The 21321-nt window shown below is 40.3% G+C and overlaps 1 protein-coding gene across 1 annotated transcript in view; it reads right to left on the bottom strand.

Moving 5' to 3' along the window:
• Window positions 1-21321, bottom strand: part of LOC119733107 — a 201807-nt gene that overhangs the window by 148153 nt on the left and 32333 nt on the right. The window contains 13 exon segments of the mRNA XM_038206687.1: window positions 627-884; window positions 1651-1803; window positions 3180-3360; window positions 5446-5612; window positions 6300-6463; window positions 6788-6858; window positions 7504-7646; window positions 10294-10446; window positions 11728-11910; window positions 13390-13535; window positions 16546-16748; window positions 18648-18781; window positions 19641-19852. Coding sequence (XP_038062615.1) covers window positions 627-884; window positions 1651-1803; window positions 3180-3360; window positions 5446-5612; window positions 6300-6463; window positions 6788-6858; window positions 7504-7646; window positions 10294-10446; window positions 11728-11910; window positions 13390-13535; window positions 16546-16748; window positions 18648-18781; window positions 19641-19852 — 2168 coding nt within the window.

The following is a 21321-nucleotide window of genomic DNA, read 5'->3' as shown; positions in this document are numbered from 1 at the left end:
ATGAACTCACAGCAAAGTGGTATTTGAATGATTTGGGGTTAACGGTCAAATAATATTATTGATTATGTATGATCGCGTCAGTGCAACAAGGCCGTAACTCGATTCTGCAACAAAGTCATATCTCACGCGAATACACTCTGTGCAACAAGGTCACATCGCAACGTCCATTGGCTTTGTGTGTACATCTGGGTTATTTTAAGTTTGAGATACAACCTTTTGACATTCTGCAACTCACGTTTCACATACGGCCCATTTGAGGAGATACGCCCTGTTGCACGGATACAACGGTATTTGATTAGAGTGTTATATTACCGAGTGTTATTAGAGAGTCAGGTTGGCGTAGCGGAACTTTCCTCACCTTCCACTGCTGTGACCCGGGTTCGAATCCTGCCTGGGCCAATATGTGGATTGGGTTTTCAGTCCCTACCTGATTCCGTGGGTTTTCCTCAGAATATTCCACTGGGCTTTTCCTCCCACCTCTAAAACTGTAATTTCTTCTCACTGTCTTCTCTCCACAGGTTTCTTCAGGCTTGCGAGCTACAGTGCCTAGGGCGCTTTTGAGGAATCCTCGGTTTCATTACCAGAAAGAAATTTAAAAAATAACAAAAAACATTAATAGGACCTACCTTCCATACCAGCTTGTAATCATCACAGACTTGAGTCCATTTTGGTAGCGTTAGGGGCCTCTTGGCAAGGTAGTGACTAGGGTCCACATAGCCCTCTTTAGCAGCTTCATCAGAAGCTGAAGGATCGTCATCAAGGGCGATGTCTAGAATGGCTGCCAGGCGGTTAGGTTTAGAGTTCTTCATGGACAGGTGGATGTAGTTGGGTGGTGTGCAGGTTGTAGACCTGCCGACTGTACCCATGACGGTACCAGCTATCACCTTGTGTATGGACAGATTATAGACCAGAATGAAGAGATTACAAAGAGATCATAAACAAAATGTGCGGCTTGTCACCACAAAATGAATATAATGTTGGATAAGTGAGCTACTTGGAATTCTGAGGAACAAGTACCATCCAGTGGTACTTAACTTTTTGAGTTGTCATGAACCCAACCCAAGGATCCCTCTGTCCAAGTTGCATGAAAATCCATCAAATTCTGTAGACAAAGAAACATTTGAAGCACATTCCAACAATGACCTCTAATGACTCCTACATGACCTTTGACCTCAGTAATCTGTTGACGAATTGTGTCTTCCCATCCAAAGGTCACTGCATCCTAGATTCATCAACATCAATGAAAGCACGTAGAAGTGAAAACATTTTTTTTCAAAAACTTCTAAACTTTAACATACATATAGAGATATGGTTAGACAGGGAAACCGGGATATAGAATTTAGGACTGGTAAGTGTCCCCCAAACCTCTGTTTAGGCGACACAAAAATGGATTAAAAAAAGGTTTTCTATAATACAACTAAGGGAAAGGTATAGGAGGAATCTTGGATTGAGGTTCACCTAAAAATGAAGAAAATAGGCCAACCCTTTGAATTGTGCCTTTGCCCCCTTTAACTGCATAGTTACAACTTGCAACTTTAAGCTCATTGCATGGTGACCTGTCACTGACAAAAATGACTGAAATGATTCCATCCAAAATGAGAGCCCACCAACGAAGAACCGGGTATCAAATCAAGTCTCTTTTCTACTTACATTCACTCCCTCAGTTTCAGAGATGGTGCGATTGGGCTGGATGTTGTCAATGAAGATCTTGATGTTTCGGAAGGCCCCACCACCAGCTACCAGAGTAACCTGGTTGGGTTTACCGGCACTCTTGAATAGGACGCCTGAAAATGGTGCCACCAACTAAAACAAAAACCAACAAAGTATTTGGACATCAAAAAAATTGAGATAACTCTGGGAATGGAAAATGAAAGCAACAATTTTCCAAGAAATTGTTGTAGACTGTATATACCTCCTTTTACTATAGTAACGTATCATTTTTATTTTCATGTTTTCTTGATTACTATTTTTTACAATTTTAAGTGTGCCAGGATACTTGCTTTTGCAGTTACTAGGAATAAAGGTCTTTTGAAAGACAACACAACAAATAGATACAAGTAACTAATGAAAAACTAGACAATGCACAAAGCTGACAATTAGCTGTTATTCTGTGCAGCAATGTCGCCAACTGGGTTTGAATAGGTCTCTCTCAGATAACGTCACTTCCTACAGATTGTCACCTGCATCTGCATTTTGGGTGTAAAATTTGTGTGACGTGCATCGGCTGCGCCGTATTTCAAAAAAATGTCGAGCAACAAGCGCGCGTGTTTAGAACATTTTGCACACTGCGCGCACACGCACCCGATGGTGTTGAATACGCAGTTGTAATTTTCCTATGAAGATGGCGTCCTACGAGAGAGATCTATGAGGAATAAATGTGTGCTTGGCCAGTTTTAATCACTGTGTTTAATACCAGTTTGGGGGCTGGACACTGATACATGTAATTGCCAAAGGCAAGGGTCATTATAAGCGTCCAGTCTCCAAACTGGTCTTAAAAAATAGTGTTTGGTCCCGGCAAAGCACATATTTATTCCCATTCATAAATACCTTTTTGGTCAAACAGTCAAAACAAGTAAAAAATTATAAATTTCAAACGATTTTGTTCAACAAGTTTACTTCATGTTTTATTAAACACCGTTTGTGCCTCTCATGAGTAATCATAAACAACTCCTTATATGGAGATTGGTGTGTGTGTGTTGCGTGTACTGCTCGCAGAATGCAGCTGTGAATTTAGGACTATGAAATACGGTTTCATTGGTAGTATTGGGCATTCCTACTTGAGGATTGTGAATGTTCAACCAATAAAAGGTACAAAGGGACCCGATTTCATAGGAGTCAAAATTTCATGTGCCACTGGAAAAGTGTTTAAGACTAGCCAGCCGGTGTTTAATCAACAATTTAAGACCAGCCACATGACAGGCTCTTGACCAATAGGAATGGGTAAACTGTCTTAGGTATTTATGAATTGAATTTTAATCACTGTGTCTAGAGAACATGTAATCACTTAATTCTACCGAGAGAGTAACATTTAAAATGCAAGGTATATCACATATAAATTTCTACATGCAATATAGGGTCATATTCACTTCTGTCTTGACGGAACAACAGTGTAAAGTGGTTTGCTCAAGGACAGCAAGGTTCAATTTGCAAATGTTGGTGATTCAGAATAAAATACGCACCTTTGTTCCTGCTGAAATTTCCAGATCTACACCTTGATCCTCATAATGTCCAGCCGAGTCAGTCGGGTAGAAACCTCCTGATGCACACTCCCCAGAGCCAGGTTCTCGGTATTTCCTAGGAAATCTCTCGTGGGCCTTAGGCCCAAACAGTTTCATGACAAGAGCTTGAGATTTTTGGTAACTGAAAAAAAAATAAACATCATGTCTTTGTTTTGCAACAGGCTTTCACACAAGAGCCAAGCTATGGCAATACGGGCAATTCCAAATACAGCGTGCCACCAAGAGCTTGCAACAGAGAGTTCATTTTTTGCAGTGCATTGTGGCAGATGGTTGACAAATTCGCAGCGCGGGATACTTGAAGTTGTTATTTTTTCCGGTCAGTAGTTTCGTAAGCGTATGATTCAAGGATCTGTCGATCTTTTCTTTTCTTTTTATCAAGATGGTGTTTTTTAATTAAAGGCGGCAGAACGCTATTCTCTGATCTTTAACATATTACCTCGAGTTGTCTACAGACATTCGTTCATATCGTGGCAAGTCGGCCATGTTTTGTCGACCGTTAACTTGAACAATTGTGTTTAACTTGAACATGTTGTGTTTGTTGGTCCTTTATTACTGTACTTTGGTTGTATGTTTGTCCATAGGTAAGGGCACAAAAGCGTTCTGCTTAACCTTGTACCTAAATGTTTTCAGTTAATCTTACACTTTATTACTAATCACTGTGTACATAACTATCATATATTACTACTGACTTCTTTGAAATTTATACATGATTGTACATTTATTGTAATGAATGACATCATTAAAATAAATGTTACTACTAAAATGTTACAGTTGACTCTCTGTGGCAAACTCTTGGTGGCGCTCTGTATATGAAATTGCCCTTATTCCGATCCTTACACCAATTAAAGACATCTATAACACTGAACGTCTCAGTAAAGCCCATGTACAAGTGCCATACAGTGAATGCATTTAATTAAACTTCACGTGATGTACAGAAAAACATGTTTGAATATGTGCATCTTTCATCTATGTTTATGTGATTGGGGCCCAAACGCGCAAAAGATCAATGTGTGTGAGACAGCTCCATGGCTTGCCCAATTGACCTAGCGGTTTGCATGCCACATGGGACACGCTGGCCACGTGCACTCACACAACTGACCTCTAGAAAGAGAAATTCATCCTCTTTACAAAACCGCTACCCCCAGTGTGCTCTGACATTGGGTTCTCAAAGGTCTGTCACAAACGGTCATTTTCTGTTCCGCTCCATAGGCAATTGCCTCATACCCCACATTTTCATTAAAAAAATTATCAGTGGTTTTTCTGCGTTTCCAAGCCAGACATAGATAGACTTAAAGCCAGAAGAATGAATTTTCATAATCTGCAACCCCCAGATTTGTGCGACTGTCCGTTCTGAAGATACAAGGAATTTAGTGTAAAAATGTGCTATCTTTGTGGTCATTTCCCCACGTTAAAGCTTGTGTGGACATTTCCGGTTGAGCAGATGCGCGCTACTTTTCATTATGATGCACCCAATCATATGCACATTCAGGAGTTTGTAGACAAGTCCTCACAATCACAAGTCACCCACTCTCAAGTCAAGTCACAAGCTACTCAAGTGAACTGTTTACTAAAGACACTATTTATCTGACTTGTTAGTGACATGCAGTTGTCCTGTGATTGATAAAACTACAACCCAGTACATGTGGCGTAACATCGCAGTATTAGTTATCTCGCGAGCGAGTGGAACACGGAATAATGTAGTGTGTCTGTGTCCCACATACCACGAGGCCGAAGTATGTGGGACACAGACGCACTACATTTTCCGTATTCCATGAACGCGAGCGTGATAACAAATTTATCTTCAAGCAAACTTGACCCACAGTAAAGTTGGAACAAGAACGCTGTACACAAACTTTTCAGCGGTTATTCTATTGCACGTGCGTGTTATACGGAATGGTGCTCGCATCTTAGAAAAGCGCAATACGCGGAGTGCGGTATGGACCGAGGCGGTGCTACATCGTTATATGTAGCACAGCTTGTTGCCATGGATCGACCAATCAGGATCGAGGATTCAAGTTTACTTGAAGATAATATGTTGAATGAATGATCTGGGCCTAATTTAGTGGAGTCAGTAAGCAGAAAATATTGCTCAGCAAACTTCTTGCTCAGCAAACTCAACCAAGAAGCAGTTAAAAGAAACATTCATCACGTTCATTTTGGTGCTTAGTAATCTTGAGTGTTGAGTTGTACGTCCACACACACTCACCCTTCCTTCAGTGTTTGATAGGCTTCTTTGACAGCATCAACAGTACTGAACACAAGGTCGTACAGCTCAAAGAATGGTTGTAGGAGATTCACGATGGGCTGTATGGGTTCCATCAAATCTTGGAAGATGGACTCAATCTCATCTTGGACTCGCCTCCTCAATGTGCGCTATAGTGGTGAGAGAAAAACATAATGTGAAACAGAAGACTGAAATGACAGAGATTGGATCGGCCAGGAAGACAATTGTGGAGTGTGTGTAGACTGTTTGAAATTTGAGTTCAAACCAAGCCAAGGGATCTTAGTTCTTGTGTCCGTCAGCAGGACACCTTGCTACAATTGTATCTCTTCATCACTCAGGAACAAACTGTTGCTCTTGTGGCAGAACTGATCGTCGTGACCTTAGTTTTGACCACACATAAAATATGGTTGTTGAATAATCAAACATTAAAAAAATTCCCACCCTAGCTTGTAGAATTGAAGCAACTTTAAAAATACTATGGAATTTGGTGAAAAAAATTTGAGTATTGATCATCAGACGTTTTAATTAATGGTAGATAAAATATATAACAATTGGGGATGCAAATTGATGACCATTGTAGCCAATTGTTTGTTTTGGCAGAACTTGTTATATCAGCATGTGACCGGACTAATAAAAAAAAAAAAGGATTTTTCAGTTAGAAATATGCGAGTGTTTTATGATTTACTTTGGTATTTTAAATTTGGCATTTCATGTGTTTTCTAATTTCAATTATTAAAAATGTCCAAATGTAACTCTCTTGTCAAAAAAGGAATATTGCTCTTGCAAAGAAGGAAATTATTCTTCATTTCATGCATCCTGAGAGTTACTACCCTTACCGAATCCACTGCTCCCCCTGTCAGCTTCTTGATGGGATCTGAGGAACCCACAATCTCATCCACCCAAACTCTAAGATCTCGTCTGATGTTGCCGAGATGCTCCTTTAATTCTTTGAGCATATCACCGATGACCTTGGGCAGATCAAACCAGTAGGGTCTCTGACCTGGAAAGCAGATGGAATGCATGGAATGATTATGGTCCTTGCTTTTGCCTTGGTTTTTTTTTTTTTTTTTTTTTAAATTGCAACGTTTATATCTGACCAGCTCCCACAGAGTAAGTCTTAACGTAGAAAGGGTGCTAACAAGGAGTGCCTTAGCATGCCACCTTCAGCAGACACCTGATGCAGCAAAATTAATCCTTGGAGACTTCAATCAGTGTACCCTCTCTGACTGCTTACCATCGGTATGTCGACTGTCCAACACGAAATCAGGCATGCCTGGACCTGTGCTTTGGAAATGAACTAATTTCAGTGATAAGTCTGTCTCACCTTCCTTGAAAAAGTTGGCTTCTTCCACCTCTTTCATGGCATTGATGATTTCAGTAACTGCAGTCTTGATGCTATGAAATAAGGAAGAACATTCAAAATTGGATGATCTGCCTATAATTATAGATATCAATAAAGATGCCTGTTCATTTAATAGTGGGAATGTGGGAGAATAAACCCTTGTTCTGATGACATCACACTTTGTTTATGTGTGCGATTTTCTACGGGCTATGAAACCGTCGTCCCCACCAGGCTCCCGTAGAAAAGCACAAGTGAAAAAAAAGCAAAACGTCATCAGTACAGAGTTTATTTTGCAGCTTCACCTTGTGACGTGACCAACTCTGTATACAGTGGAACACCTTTATAACAAGGTCCTTGGGACTTCACAAATTACCTTGTTATAACAGGTACCTTGTGTAAACAGTATGGAAAAAATAGAAAAACAGAGGCTTGGGACCTAACATTTTGCTTGTTATAAGCGGGATGTTGCATTAACAGCTCTTTTTATGAGGGTAGGACTGTATACCCAGGGTCAGCACGTTCCTGGTGCACATAACCGTTGCTCACAAAATGCACGGATGTTGTTCATAGAAAGTGACGTACCCAAAATGCTTTGCAATACCTGCAATTTTGTGAAAGGTCTTAGCAGTCACCAGCCAGTGCACAGCAGTACTTATACAATTTACACCAGTAAGGGAAAAAAAGGACTGCAAACTCACTTGAGGACTCCTTTAAAGATGTCTCCGATGGTTTTCAGTGGTGACGACAGTAGATTTGCAATGGCATCTCCAATTGTAGTAATAGACTTCCAGATCTGCTCTGCTGCCCAGGGCAACGTGACTGTGATGGCTTCATTGACGGCCTGTACAGATACAAATCCATGTCAAGATCCATTACCTCTACTCCTTATATTGCATTAACTAGTTCACGCCGGGATTATTTTGACAAGAACGGAACAAGGCGCAGGATTACTTTTCACTCGAGCTCAAGCCAGGCGAGTTGAAGCCATCACCCTCGGGCAGCACACTCGTATTTCTGACCTCGCAGTGTGGCCTCGGGTCACTGACAGATACTTCCGGCTTCGCTCCCAGCGTGTTTATCTGTCATCCGTTCCAAATACCGCAAAACTTTTGCCTGTATACACGGCCTCCGGCGCAAACTGGTTAACAAGTGAAATTGATCCTTCATAAACCAACAAATACAATCTCTTTAGCAAAAAGACCAGCACCCGATTTCACGAAGCGCTGCGACGCGTCGCAACTCGAGTTACGACGTGTAACACGTCGCAACTTGCGACGCGTCGTATCTTCCACTTCACGAAAGTTGCGATGTGTTGAACGCGTCGTAAGTTCCTTGACAACGGCTTAAAACACGTCGCAAGTTACGATGTGTCTAGTGGTCATCGCAAAATAAGAAGAATCATTTCTAAGCCAGTTTTATGCCACAAACATTACATTAACGAGATTATAATACCGAGGCAATATGTGTAAAGTTGTAAAAAGAAAATTCATTGAATAATTATGAATAAGACCGGAATATTAGAGTTGAAATTTCAAAGAAGCTATACAGTCCAATGAGAGCTTGTTTTTCTTCAAAATTGCATCGCACAGCCGCCATTTTGTTTTACGTTTTAACAAATTTCGAGCTGAGATCCGACGACTCTTTGTTGAATATCAGACGACTATTTACTGTACGCTGACTAAAGACATAAAACAGTCACCGAGTTGTGCTATAAATAGACCTACGACGCGTCGCACTTACGACGTGTTTAGTGAAATGGATCGCAGGACGCGTCGCAGCTGCGACGCATCTGAAAGTTACGACGCGTCGCAGCGCTGCGATGCATCGTAAGTTACGAAGAGTTTGGTGAAATCGGGTGCAGACCAATTTTGGAGCTTCTAGATACTCCTTTAGATGCAGTTTAAGTCCTTTGATAAGAGATGCACATGTATCAATGATTTTCCCACAATGTCCTGGCTAAATATTGCCCTGAATACACAACATATTGTTTGCTATCAATGTGACAAGTAGTTGGTTTGCTTTGCAACTTCACGACTGACATTTCTTGTTTCATCAGATCAGATGATCCAAAATTTACGTCAATTGATCATCAATGTGTGTAACAGGACCTTAATTGTTTCTTTAAAATACTATGTAGCACATCTGTGTTTATATAACCGACATACAGATCCTTGTCATTTGATTGGTGGAACTCACATCACGTGGCATTCGTTATTGCTCCCATTCATGCCGCGGCTCAAAAAGTACTAGCCGCCCATAGGGAATGGGAAATACTATTCAACAGTTAGGATCATGATGCAGTATTTGTGTGCAAATGCATGCTGGTAGCGCGTACTGTTCCAAAGAGCCAGCACTACAGTGTTGGGTTCAAACATTTTCGTGAAGGGGGGGTTTGGAAGAGAGAAATAAATTTTCCTCCAGTTTCGTATTGAAAAAAAGTTCAAATATATCAAATGACAAGGATCTATACGTCAGTTATATAACACAAATATTGAGTGGCTTTAAATTGTGAAATGGGAGGAATATTATTGCTCGGTAAAATGTGGACTTTTCCAGTTCACTCGGCTTCGCCTCGTGAAATGGAAAAGTCCAGATTTTACCTTGCAATAATATTCCTCCCATTCCACACTGAACCACTCAATATTTGTATAATCATATACCATTCAGCCTTTTGCCTTGTGGCAAATTGAATGCAAATGCACTATATTATTCTACATTCCACTTGCGTTCTTCGAATGACTTCAAGCAAACTCAGACACAGAAAAGATGGAACGCTGTAGACAGTGGTTATCGTATTACATATCTGTGCAGCAGGAATAGCACGATTCAAGTTCGCTTTAAGTTAATATTAGTTATTCCGTGAGTGCGAGTGGAGCACGGAATAATGTAGTGCCTCTGTGCCCCACATACCAAAAGGGCGTAGGCCGAGTGGTACCTGGGACACAGACGCACTACATTTTGCCATGTTCCACGACTGCGAGTGGGACAACGAAATTATCTTCAAGCAAACTTGACGCACAGTAAAGATGGAACACGCATGCTGTACAGGAACTTTTCAGCGGTTATTTTAAAACACGTGCGTGTTGTACGGAATGGCGCGCGCATCTTGGAATAGCGCAATACGCGGAGTGCAGTTCGGACCATGGCCGTGCTTCATGGTTTAAATATAGCACGGCTTGTTGCCATGGATCGACCAATCAGGATCGAGGATTCAAGTCTACTTGAAGATAATTATTATCATCTGGGTTTAGGTCAAGTCCACACAATCCATCAAAGTTCATCACAAGTCATCAAGCCCGCAGTCAAGCTACATTGGTATTTCACTGAATGGTTGCCAAGGCATTCCTTTGTCATTGTTCCTCCCCTGTCACTTGTTATCTTACTTGTGAATGACTTGTGATTTGGTTTGTGATCGGCGTTTGATTTGACTTGAGACAAGACTTGTGAGGGACTTTGTGATGGACACAACTACAACTTTTCATAAAGACCTGGTAGAATTCCATGACATCTGTCTTGATATCACTGAATAACTGAGTAGCCTTGTTGACCACATTAATGACACCTCTGAAGGACGGTGGTAGCTGATCAGGATCAAACTGAGACAGTCTGGATACAGCCTTGGTAGCCACAGATCTCACGTTCTATGTACAGAACATAAATCATTCAAAACGTTACAAGACAATCCTCATAAGCAGTGTAAGCCAATTAATACACCTCTTTTTATTATTTTATTCAGATGAAACCAACAACACACAAATATAAGAAACAAAGAGCAGTTGATTTTGTCTGGTATAGCCTAGAAAGCCAATTGCAGAGGCTTATTTCCATTGAGATCCCACCTGTTTAAGACTTGCGTTCCAGAGTTCTACCAAACCAAATTTTTATAAGAACTCTTTGACAATGAAACAGGTTGGAGCTTCTAAGTGAATCAACTGTTGCAGTTCTTCAGACTGATTCCTCAGATAAGTCAATCGAAAATCTATTTTGGCCAACCGCCGAGTACATGTAGCTCCTAATGCTATTCGGTTAATAGACACAACTCCAGATGCCAATCTGAAACAGGTGTAAGGACCCATGCAATTTAAGGTAGCGTCCATCATTTGTAACTTGTGCATTTTGTTCGTTTGAAGCAACAAAAGTGCCCAAAATCTAAAGACGGGTGCTGAACAACAAACCTGATGAAGTTTTAGCTCGGTGAATATTGTATATTCTGAGAAAATATTCTAGGATCTCGATTTCAAATCAAAAGTTGCTGAGTCATGTTTTGAATTGGGCCTGAATTCAGCGTTCTCACTGAGCCGATTACAGCTACGCGATGGCATGCACGAATTAAAGCAATGTCGTTCTGTCAAGGCTTGCGCGCGCTTCGCCGAATAGAAAAATGAACTACTGACGGAAATTTCCAACGATGCGTCTTTATCATTGGAAAACGACAGCTTGCCAGAAAGAAAAATTTCACAGGGAGTTTAGTCCCATTACCATCTTTAAACCAAGTATGCTTTTCAACAATTATTACGTCAGTTACTTTTTGGATAGCTGCAAATGATGGACTGTACCTTTAATCTACAGCTGCCTAGTAAAATTACATGCTTAGCCAATGAGCTGAGAACCTGTCACAAGTAAATATATGAATATGACACGTTATGTCATATCAGGGCTCTATTTCAGGCTTAGCGGATTGATATGCTAAGCAAGAAATAGCTGACAATCCATAATATGCACTCAACTTTGCAGGGCATTTTGGTTGGTAACTCTTTTTTCTGCAAGGCAAATAATTTATGTGTCTAGCAGCCCCACTAAACTGTCTTAGAATGCTATGAAACAAAAGCTGGAATTCTGAACTGCTTTTTTTCACAAAATATGTTTTAAGTGTATTACATTGTAATACAGCCTGCCAACTATGTCTTACATTGCATACTTACAGTAATGCTACTGGGGATGTTCTCCAGAGCTTGAACAAAGTCGTCAAATAGCTGAGAGATGCTTATGTCACCGTTGAAGAGACCAACAACAATGTCCACTGCCCTGCGGATGTTTCCAATTACTTGCCCAACGATGAGATCGTATGCTTTGACAAAGTCACTAATGCGCTCCACGCCAAACTCCTGATTGAAACAATACATAGCATCAGATGACATTATGGCCAAACATATAACGTATTTATTTATTTTGTTTATTAACCCTTACTCTCTGAGGGTAGTTTACTGCATGTCAGTTGGTTATGCCAATGCCCTCCAGCTGCAGTATATTGGCAGATAAACTATCTTGACAGTGAAGGCTCCAATTGGCAGGAGTTGGAGGCCCTGGAGGGTGCCTGATACTGACCAGCTGGGGGCACTCACTTTGTTATCAGAGGACTCTCATTGTTCTCTGTGGCATGTATTGGAGTGCCTGTCCAGTTACCCTTGAAATGACATCGCAGATATTGGAGGGCCATGCAAAAAACATAGGAGATTTTCTTGAGGCACATATTGGCATGCGTTGGAGGGTCAAGTAGGGTAAGGGTTAAGAAAACAATTCGGATGTGAACATTTATGCGACGAAGTCTTGCGTCTTATCGCCCATTGATTTGACTGAATTTATAAACGCGTGCAACAGTCGTGCAACGAAAAAAAGGACAACTAGACTATGTTCTTGTTATACATTGTCTTAAATAATGGTCTTGTTATACATTGTACTTGTCACCTTCTTAAATTTTTATTGTCTTTTTATCATTCATTACATTAATCTATAGGTCCTTCATATGCCATTTTTTCCTTAACACGTATCTTTTGCTTGATTAGTTTTGTTCTTAGGTTTTAATGCTAATGTGCTTGTAGTTATATTATTTGATTATTAATAATATTAGTGTAACAATATGTAATTTCTAAAGGTTTTTCATATTTGTGATTAAATTTTGGTTTTTTGTTTTTTGTTTTGTTAATGATTGTTAACTCTTTCGCTACGGCGAGCCGCTGACAGCGGCCCATACAAATTGTACAGGTCGTACTGAAAGCCGCTGGCAGCGGCTCGGTTGCGTCGCTATGAATAAACAGGGTATCCCCATGACGTGGCCAATATCTACATAATTTATATCGTATAACCTCTGACCCTAGTTCGAGCCGCTGCCAGCGGCTCTCCGTCTGGCCGGGGTGCGCTTTTTGTTATTGTGAGCAGTTTGTTTACGGAGATACATTCAAAGATGGCGGCGCCCACATCGACGCTCGGCGGAATTTTCAGCTTTGAATTACGTCCAGTTGGGACGAAAAAGGTAAATTAAATTCCTTAGCGAAAGAGTTAAGCGCCTTGAACGTCTTTTTGAAGGATTTGGCGCTATATAAGAATATTTTTATTTTATTATTATTATTATGTTTGTGGACAAACACAGGGCTGTTTCGGTAACTTTTTGTGACACGTGGACATTTAAGTTTTAGGTATAGGTAATGCTATCATACATGTAAATGAGATTTGGAGGTTTGAATGAAGTCAGCAAAATAAGTAAGTTGCACTATGGTCCAATCACAAACTTAACCACCATGAATGTTGCCAATCCATCTAAAATATGTGACAATGTGATACAAAAGATACGACAAAGATAAATGTACCTGCAGTATGTTGAGGTTATAATCAATGTAGCCATTGAAGCAGAATCGAGCCCGGGCAATGTCCATTGAAAACCCAACAAGCCCAACGACAACTGTGGCATAAGCCTCGTCAAATAGATCCACGCTCAGGTGACCACTCAGTGGAGCTGTCAGACACAAACAGAAAAGTCAAGTTTTCATTTGTTTTGTACAAGGCTTATGTTTTCGTAAAACACAATTGACATCATACCTCTGTAATTATGTCACTCACACGTCAAATAACAAATTTTAGTGACTTGTGACCGATTGTAGCGTCCATCATTTGTAATTTGTGCATTATGTTGGTTTGAAGCAACAAACGTGCTCAAAATTTAAAGAAGAATACTGAACAACTAATCTGATGAAGTTTCAGCTCACTGAATGCTGTATATTCCGCGGAAACAATATTCTAGGATCTCAATTTTAAATCAAAAGTTGCCGAGTCGTGTTTTGAATTGCACCCGAAATCAGCAGCCAGAACATGTTCTCATTCAGCCGATTGCAGCGACGGGATGTCACGCACTCAACTGATGAATTATAGCAACCGCGAGCGAACGTGCATCGTTTCAACTCGCTGAACTAAAACAAACTACTACAGTCGGCTCCCGTTATTAAACCACGGGACCGGCCAAAATGTTCGTTGTATCCGAATTTCGTAATGTTTCCCGTCCATTGTTCACCTTGAATTGGCCCTATTGTGCACGCTTGTGAACGTACGTAATGTACCAAATGACTTTTTCTGTTTGAAAATGAAAGCAATTAAGAACATGCTCTCTATGTGTCATTTGTCAAATAAAAAATAATGTTTAAAATGTATCATTGTGTCAAGTGAAAAAAAATATGTTTAATGTACGAAAATAAAATAAAATAAACATTACGAAGATCTGACGTTTCATTGCTTGATCATCGATGAGGAAGTCAACGGCGCACCACCTGGATCACTTCGATGTTCAAAGTAAGTAATCTCTCCAGCACAAATTGTGTCATGGAGAGACATTTAAATTGTATTGTCCTTTCGTCTTGCAGATTTCAATGTGACAATGTGATAAGCGTTTTCAAGCACATGGCCGAGAAACCTTTGCCATTTACGTTCCAGATTTTACGGTCCGTCCGTGATCTGAGTAAATTTTACAAATTGGTAGAGCGCCCTCATGAGTCAGCGTCCTAATGAGTGATGATGTCATAATCTTACATCGTGATTGGATATTAACGTCTGACGATTTCAACGTCACGCAAGCGGACGAACTCATTGGCGTGCACCAGTTCATTTATTCATAGCTTTGCATATGTATGCATAATGTCCAGCGTTGATGGTGATCAGTTTCTTATCGTCCCAGCAGGTTCCTTTTTTAAAAGTTACAAAATAGCTTAACGTATTTTGTGCTGGTGCAAAGGCAAAGTTTTGATTATAATTTAATAAATAATTTAAGAAAATATTTTTTTGGGAGGGGGGAGTAATTTATGGGAGGTCGTGAATAATTTTAAAATGAAATTACGTTTTGGAGAATTTTGGGATAGTCTAAGATTGTTTATTTCATTTTGGATTTGTAATGGGGTTTTTTGTAATTTTTGTTTAACCTTACATTTTTTTTTTTAAATCAAATCAAATCTGTGCCGGGGAGGGAGAGGGTAAATTATATTTTATTTAATTTCCAATTTTTTATAAGGGGTTCTATTTGGGGGAGGGGGATTATTTTTATTTGCTCCGGGTAATAGGGTGGGAGTTCATTATTTTTATTCGAGTCGGGATTCAAATCTTTTTGAAAATGTGGTGGCTCTGAAAAGAGCCGTTTGGTTTGATTTATCTGGAAGGTGATGTTACACCTTGAAGAAGTCGTTATCTTCCGCTGTGACATCTTGTCTTGCTGCCTACTGGAGAGGTACTGCAGGATTTGTTGTGAGGGACAGCCCCTTACGCTTAACCTTGATCGAAGTCATGATGTATCAGTAGTCAGCTCAGAAGTATCAAAAGTCAGCTCAGAAGTACGATAATCGTAATGATCACTTGTCATATTCTACACCCCTTATATCCAATATCTGCCCGACTCGATGACAAAAGACATTGTAATTACGCTGGACCAATCTGAGCTCTTGTTTCCCTTTCATTAATGCAAGCCGACAGAAATAGGTACATATTGGAAAAGGTCACGTCTTGGATGAATGTCACAATGGCGATGTGCAAGTGGTGCGGGTGACTGGCACTCGTCATCGGAACACTTTGATGATGGGCCTTTGTTGTTAACCGGCAGAATTAGGTACAAACTGGGAAAGCCCATTCACAAAGGTCGCAGTACGTCTTTGATTAATGGCACAATGGCGATGTGCAAGTGGCTCGGGTGACTGGTACGCATCTTTGCAACACTGCGATGACAGGCCTAACCGCAGCGCGAGATTAACTTGACTGTGCGCCGGCAAACCGATTAGCACCTCCATCTGAATACATCTACGTCGGCAACATGAAACTACTCACACAAGACGGACACCTGCTGATTACTAATACATTGTACTGCTTTCAAATTGAACGGAAAAAAACGTGAGCCAGGATTACCTTTCGTTATAAATGGGTCGCTAACAATGCATTTTTACGCAACCGGGTCGCCAAAACCTTTCGCTTTAACAGGAATTTCGTACTGTCCGTTTTCGTCTTAAGCGAAATTTTCCCCATAGACTTGTGCACAATGGTATTTGTTTGTAATAACCGGAATTTCGTTCTAGCCGTTTTCGCTATAACGGGAGCCAACTGTAGCAGTAATTTCCAAAAATGTGTCTTTTGTAAATGGTCTTCTTTTATTGTTTTCTTCAAAATGACAGCTTGCCAAAAAGAAGGGAGTTTAGTGCCGTTACTATCTTTAAACCAAGTATGCTTTCCAACAATAATTACGTCAGTTACTTTTTGGATAGCTGCAAATGATGGACTGAGCTTTAAGAATGGGTTATGGGTCACTAATTAGCCGTGCGGTCAGGAATTATTATGTTTCTGTTTAAGTACAACTCTAGTATGTACCTTTTCTGTAATAACACACTGTCCCACATGTGCTTTTTCTTACTAAAACATTAGGTTACAAAATTCTACACCCCCCTTCACAAATTAACACCAAAAAAATGTGAAAAATGCTTGAAATAGTCTGAAATACGTACAAATCTTCAAGTCGAGTTCATTCTTAATAGTCAAGCCAAACTCAGCCCCAGTCTTGGGTTTGCCGATGAGCTTATTCCAGTGGATGGAGGGACTGGCCAACTTGAATTCAATTCCTTCCCAGAATCCTCGCCTCACGCGATGTCTAGAGGGCACACTCACTGCAGTGGTTGCTACGTCTTGGGAGGAGTTGACGGCAGAATATCTAGAATGAAAATAACAATGGTATTTACAAATATCAGATAATAATATATAATAATGGATGGCTTGGAGGTGGATACAAGAATATATTGCACGAGCTATAACAATATTGCACAAGTCGACGACGAGTGCAATATTGTCATAGCGAGTGCAATAAATTATAACACCTGCGTAGATCATTGTCATTTGATTGGAGGATTGTAGGTCATGCGGCATTTATTAATCAAACCACTGCACGGCCTACGTCATAGACCGAGCATTTTTGGTTCCATTCATGGTGCATTTTCGTCCCACCCCTTTTGATCTATTGCACGCTAGATCACATCATGCCTTTTATACAGCAGTACAAAACGCCCTCCATTGACAAGGCACTACCATTCAAGCACAATGGCAGATGTTCCAAACAATTTTGTGTTGTAAGATGGAATTTTGCGTCTGGGTGATATAAGTTAAATTAGGTTTTGCCCTTCACCGACGTTTAAACACTGTATACTCACAACACTGAGTGTACAGTGTTTAAACGTCCGTGAAGGGCAAAACCTAATTTAATTTTGTGTTGCTTAACAACAGATATTGTGGAATTAATTCATGCCTCTGACACTACAAATACAAATTTAGAAACAAATTAAACTTGCTGTTCGCGAACTAGAATCTTATGCGAAGTATGCTGGTACTTCTTTGGAAGTAGTAGAAGCTTTAATACAGCCATGCAGAACTTGACCAGTTTGTATAGTGATTTTATGGCGGTCTAAGGAGAGACGACAGAGCCTTTTTATACAAAGAAGTCCATACAAGCAATCCGTTATGGGCTTCATCGCCACTTTCTCTCGACAAAGGATTTGGACGTAACAAAAACTGATACTTTTAAAGAGAGCAACAGGGTCTGCAAGACCATGATGGGTCAGCTGAAGCAGGAGGGGGCTGTAAGTGGAGAAGATATGGCAAAGATCTTAGATTCACTCAACATAACAACTCCTGACGGCCTTCATTTTGATATCATGATCTATTTTCCAAATTGAGCAGAGAAAATCTCCGCAATATGAAGGCTTCTGACTTTGTTCTTCATGTTGATGAACAAAACCTCTGTTACATTGTTCATCATGATACACTCACCAAATCCAGACATGAAAACGAATATGAAGGCTTCAGCGGCCATATGTATGAGATACCAGGGTATCTCAGTTGTTGGCACCTTCTGAAAGTAAGCCTTCATTTTCACAGTGTTTTATTGTTCAAATCGTCACCGTTTTGACGAAGTGACACATCTGTCCGAAACTGAGATTTTCTGAAATCTGAGATTTTTGGGATATTCTATAATATTATGATGTCCTCTACATGATTAGCAAATTTCGAGACACAACATTGCATCGTTCATTAATTACGCTAATTGCACAAAGTGTTGAAAGTGCTACACACTACGTTTTTCGTTTTGACGAAGTGACGGATCTCTATGTGTCACCTAGTCTCATTGATCTTACACGTGTGCTATATTTAGAAATATGAAGCCTCCACGATTTGCATTTTGATGAAGTGACGCATCTGCATTCTAAAATGTATAAACTTAAATACGCGCACGCGCTGTGTACAAACATATGCCAAATTTTTGTGAAGAAGTAGATTTTCCATTTTGACGAAGTAACGGATATCTTTAGTAATTAATATTTTCTAATTAAACACGATTTTGTGAGCAGAGAGAATTGTTTTTGGCTATTTAACTCCTGGGCTATTGTCTCAGTTATATATTTTTCAATTCTGGGGGAGAAATGTACACAAAAATGGAAATTGAAAAATCCACCAACTTCAAACGCAATTTTCTCAAAACTCAGTTTTGCATCTGTGTGCACATATGTGTCACTTCGTTAAAACGGTGACGAAATGTGGGCGTAACAGTATTCCTACTCACTCTTCTGGGGTGACAAACTTGGAGATATTTTGGTCACCGCCCATCGGGTGATTCTTGTAAAGCAAGGATGCCTCATATCTGACATGCTCATTCTCATCTTCATCTAAGGCTGACTTCAGCAGAATCCCTGCTGCCTGTGAAGATAGGACCAGGAGACAATTTCATTGCGCTACTTGAACACAGAAACTCACTTAGCACAGCATCCCTAACAGTCCTGAATCCTCCAATTTCAATACAATTTTGCACACCCCCCCCTAGGGAGTTAGGGTTAAGCCAACAAACAGGTCATCACCTGAAATGTCATACGAAGACCCGATACAGAAGCGCCCACTGATTGGTCAAAATCTAGAGGTCAAGATAAAAACTCAGAAAAATGTAAGTTTTTAATGTAAAGCTGTGTGAGCATTTATATTTCACTCTTGAAATGATCTTTTCAACTAGAAGTGTGCAATCTGGGCCAAAGTGTCCCAAGAACACATTGCAAAAGTTGGCCCCCTGAGCAACAATTCTGGATATATAATGTTAGGTTAGACATAACAGGGTATACAGTGAAACGCCACTATATCGAACATCGCAGGATCCACAGAAATTGTTCATAATAGCGATCGTTCGGTATAGCGATTTTAAGCTGCTGGTGCTCCGGTGCTCACTTTCAACAAATAGCGCCCTTCAGAACTTCACCCTGCATGCCTGGGCTACTGAAAGATGACTTTGAAAATGTGCCAACTATTGAATTATGTAATTACACAGGTTTTGAGCTTACTACCAACAGCAATGGTGGCTTTTCCTTTCTATTCCTTGGGAAAATAATAGCCACTTGTCACTCTTATGTTAACAATTTTCAACAACAATGTTTGGTACATTTTGTAGACAAAAATCGGGAGCCAAGGATGATGTTCAGCATTGCCGAATGTTCGGTATAGCGTTGTTCGGTATGGGGCCCGTTCCACTGTATACAGTCTGGTCATTCTACAGGATAAACATTTTGTTCACCGTATCATGATGGTAGTCCCTCATGGAGTGTAAGCCAGCCCTTTTCAGCAGTGGATGAGTAGCGCTGTGGTTGGTATAGCTCTGGATGTGGGGGAAGGAGCAATGCAGCCCAGCATTGCCCAGAGCTTCAATCAATGCCACCGTGTCATGGTGAAACTCCTCTTGGTCATCCTCAGTCAGAGACGTCAAGGTCTTCTCATAGGCCCAGGGATCTGAGGTCAGAAATGAAAAATGAGTAGTTTATCATTATTAGGTTTTTGCCCTTCACCGACGTATAAACACAGTATACTCAGCGTGTTACTTCCCAAGTGAAAGTTGGAAAAATCATTCAGGAGGGACTCGAACCCACGACCTCCTGCTTTCTAGTACAGACGTCTTACCACTAGACCACCGGTCTTGCTGGATCAGTTGGTTAGTTCGAATCTGATGTACATGTAGCAGTGGGTACTGCATTTAATTATCATAAGATGGAATTTGCGTCGGGGTGATGTAAATCAATATTAGGTTTTGCCCTTCACCAACATATAAACACTGTATACTCAGTGTGTTACCTCCCCAGTGAAAGTTGGAAAAATCACTCGGGAGGGACTCGAACCCACGACCTCCTGCTTTCTAAATAGTTTAGTTTAACAGTAAACCCTGAGGGTATTTTGTGAACATGTCGTGCCCAACACTACAACCTGCAACACATGCCAAAATGAGCAGCCAGGCCGGTCTAACAAATTACAACAGGTCTAAGTTTTTAAGCCAAACTGTAGAGTCTATAGTCACTAGATACATCAGGATACATGGTGATAATGTTTGCTGACTCACTATGTGATAATAGATCATGTTTCAGTAAACTCAAAATGTAATTTTCCAGCATATTCTTGGTTTGACAGGTTTCCACATCTTTTCTAAAGAAAATGTTGACCAGTGACCAAGACATTTCCAAAAAGTCTGGAATAAATAAAAATACCTTTAAAGGGAAAATACAACATTTGCAAACATCAAAAAATAAAACTACCAAATCATTTTGAAATACCTTGCTGGACTGTTAGTGAATGACAGTGTAAAGCATCCTGTAAAATCATGGCACCTGGTATACTGTCATTTTCAAGAAAAGTGGTATTTTTGTATCAATTTCCAATGCTGGTCGGCTGACCAGCGTTGGAAAAAAATGGCTTTTTTTCAAATACTGGCCCCAATTGACCATCGCACTTGTTTGCAATCGATTACACACCTATGAACGGGTACAAGCCAGCTAGACTGGTTCCCTGACCTTACAATTCCCCAATGTATGTAAACTGCTCTTTTTCTTCTTATATGGAGTCAGGGAACCAGACTACAGGAAAATGATTGTTTTTCTTGGTTTTTATAGCATTTTCGAACCCAAAACCTCAAAAAAGTCAGTGTAACTATATTTGCTATATATTTCCAACCCCCCAATTCCATCCATTTCTGAAAATTACAGCAAAAGCAAATGATGTATATTCCCTTTAAAAGTGAGATTATCATTGGAAATGTGGTTTCTGGTAAGGAACTGCTAATTGCCTACAGATAATGTCAAATCACCAACTGAACAAGTCCAAATATTTTAATGATCCTATGGCAATCATTGTCAATATATTGAGGCAGAGCCAGCGATTTCCTGGAGCTAGTGCAGAGGATTTCAGGTATAATCTAGGGCTAAATTTATGCA

The sequence above is a fragment of the Patiria miniata genome, unplaced genomic scaffold (genome assembly GCF_015706575.1).
Source record: "Patiria miniata isolate m_02_andy unplaced genomic scaffold, ASM1570657v1 HiC_scaffold_1, whole genome shotgun sequence".
NCBI classification, from domain to species: domain Eukaryota; kingdom Metazoa; phylum Echinodermata; class Asteroidea; order Valvatida; family Asterinidae; genus Patiria; species Patiria miniata.
This window is presented reverse-complemented; position numbering and strand designations above follow the sequence as displayed.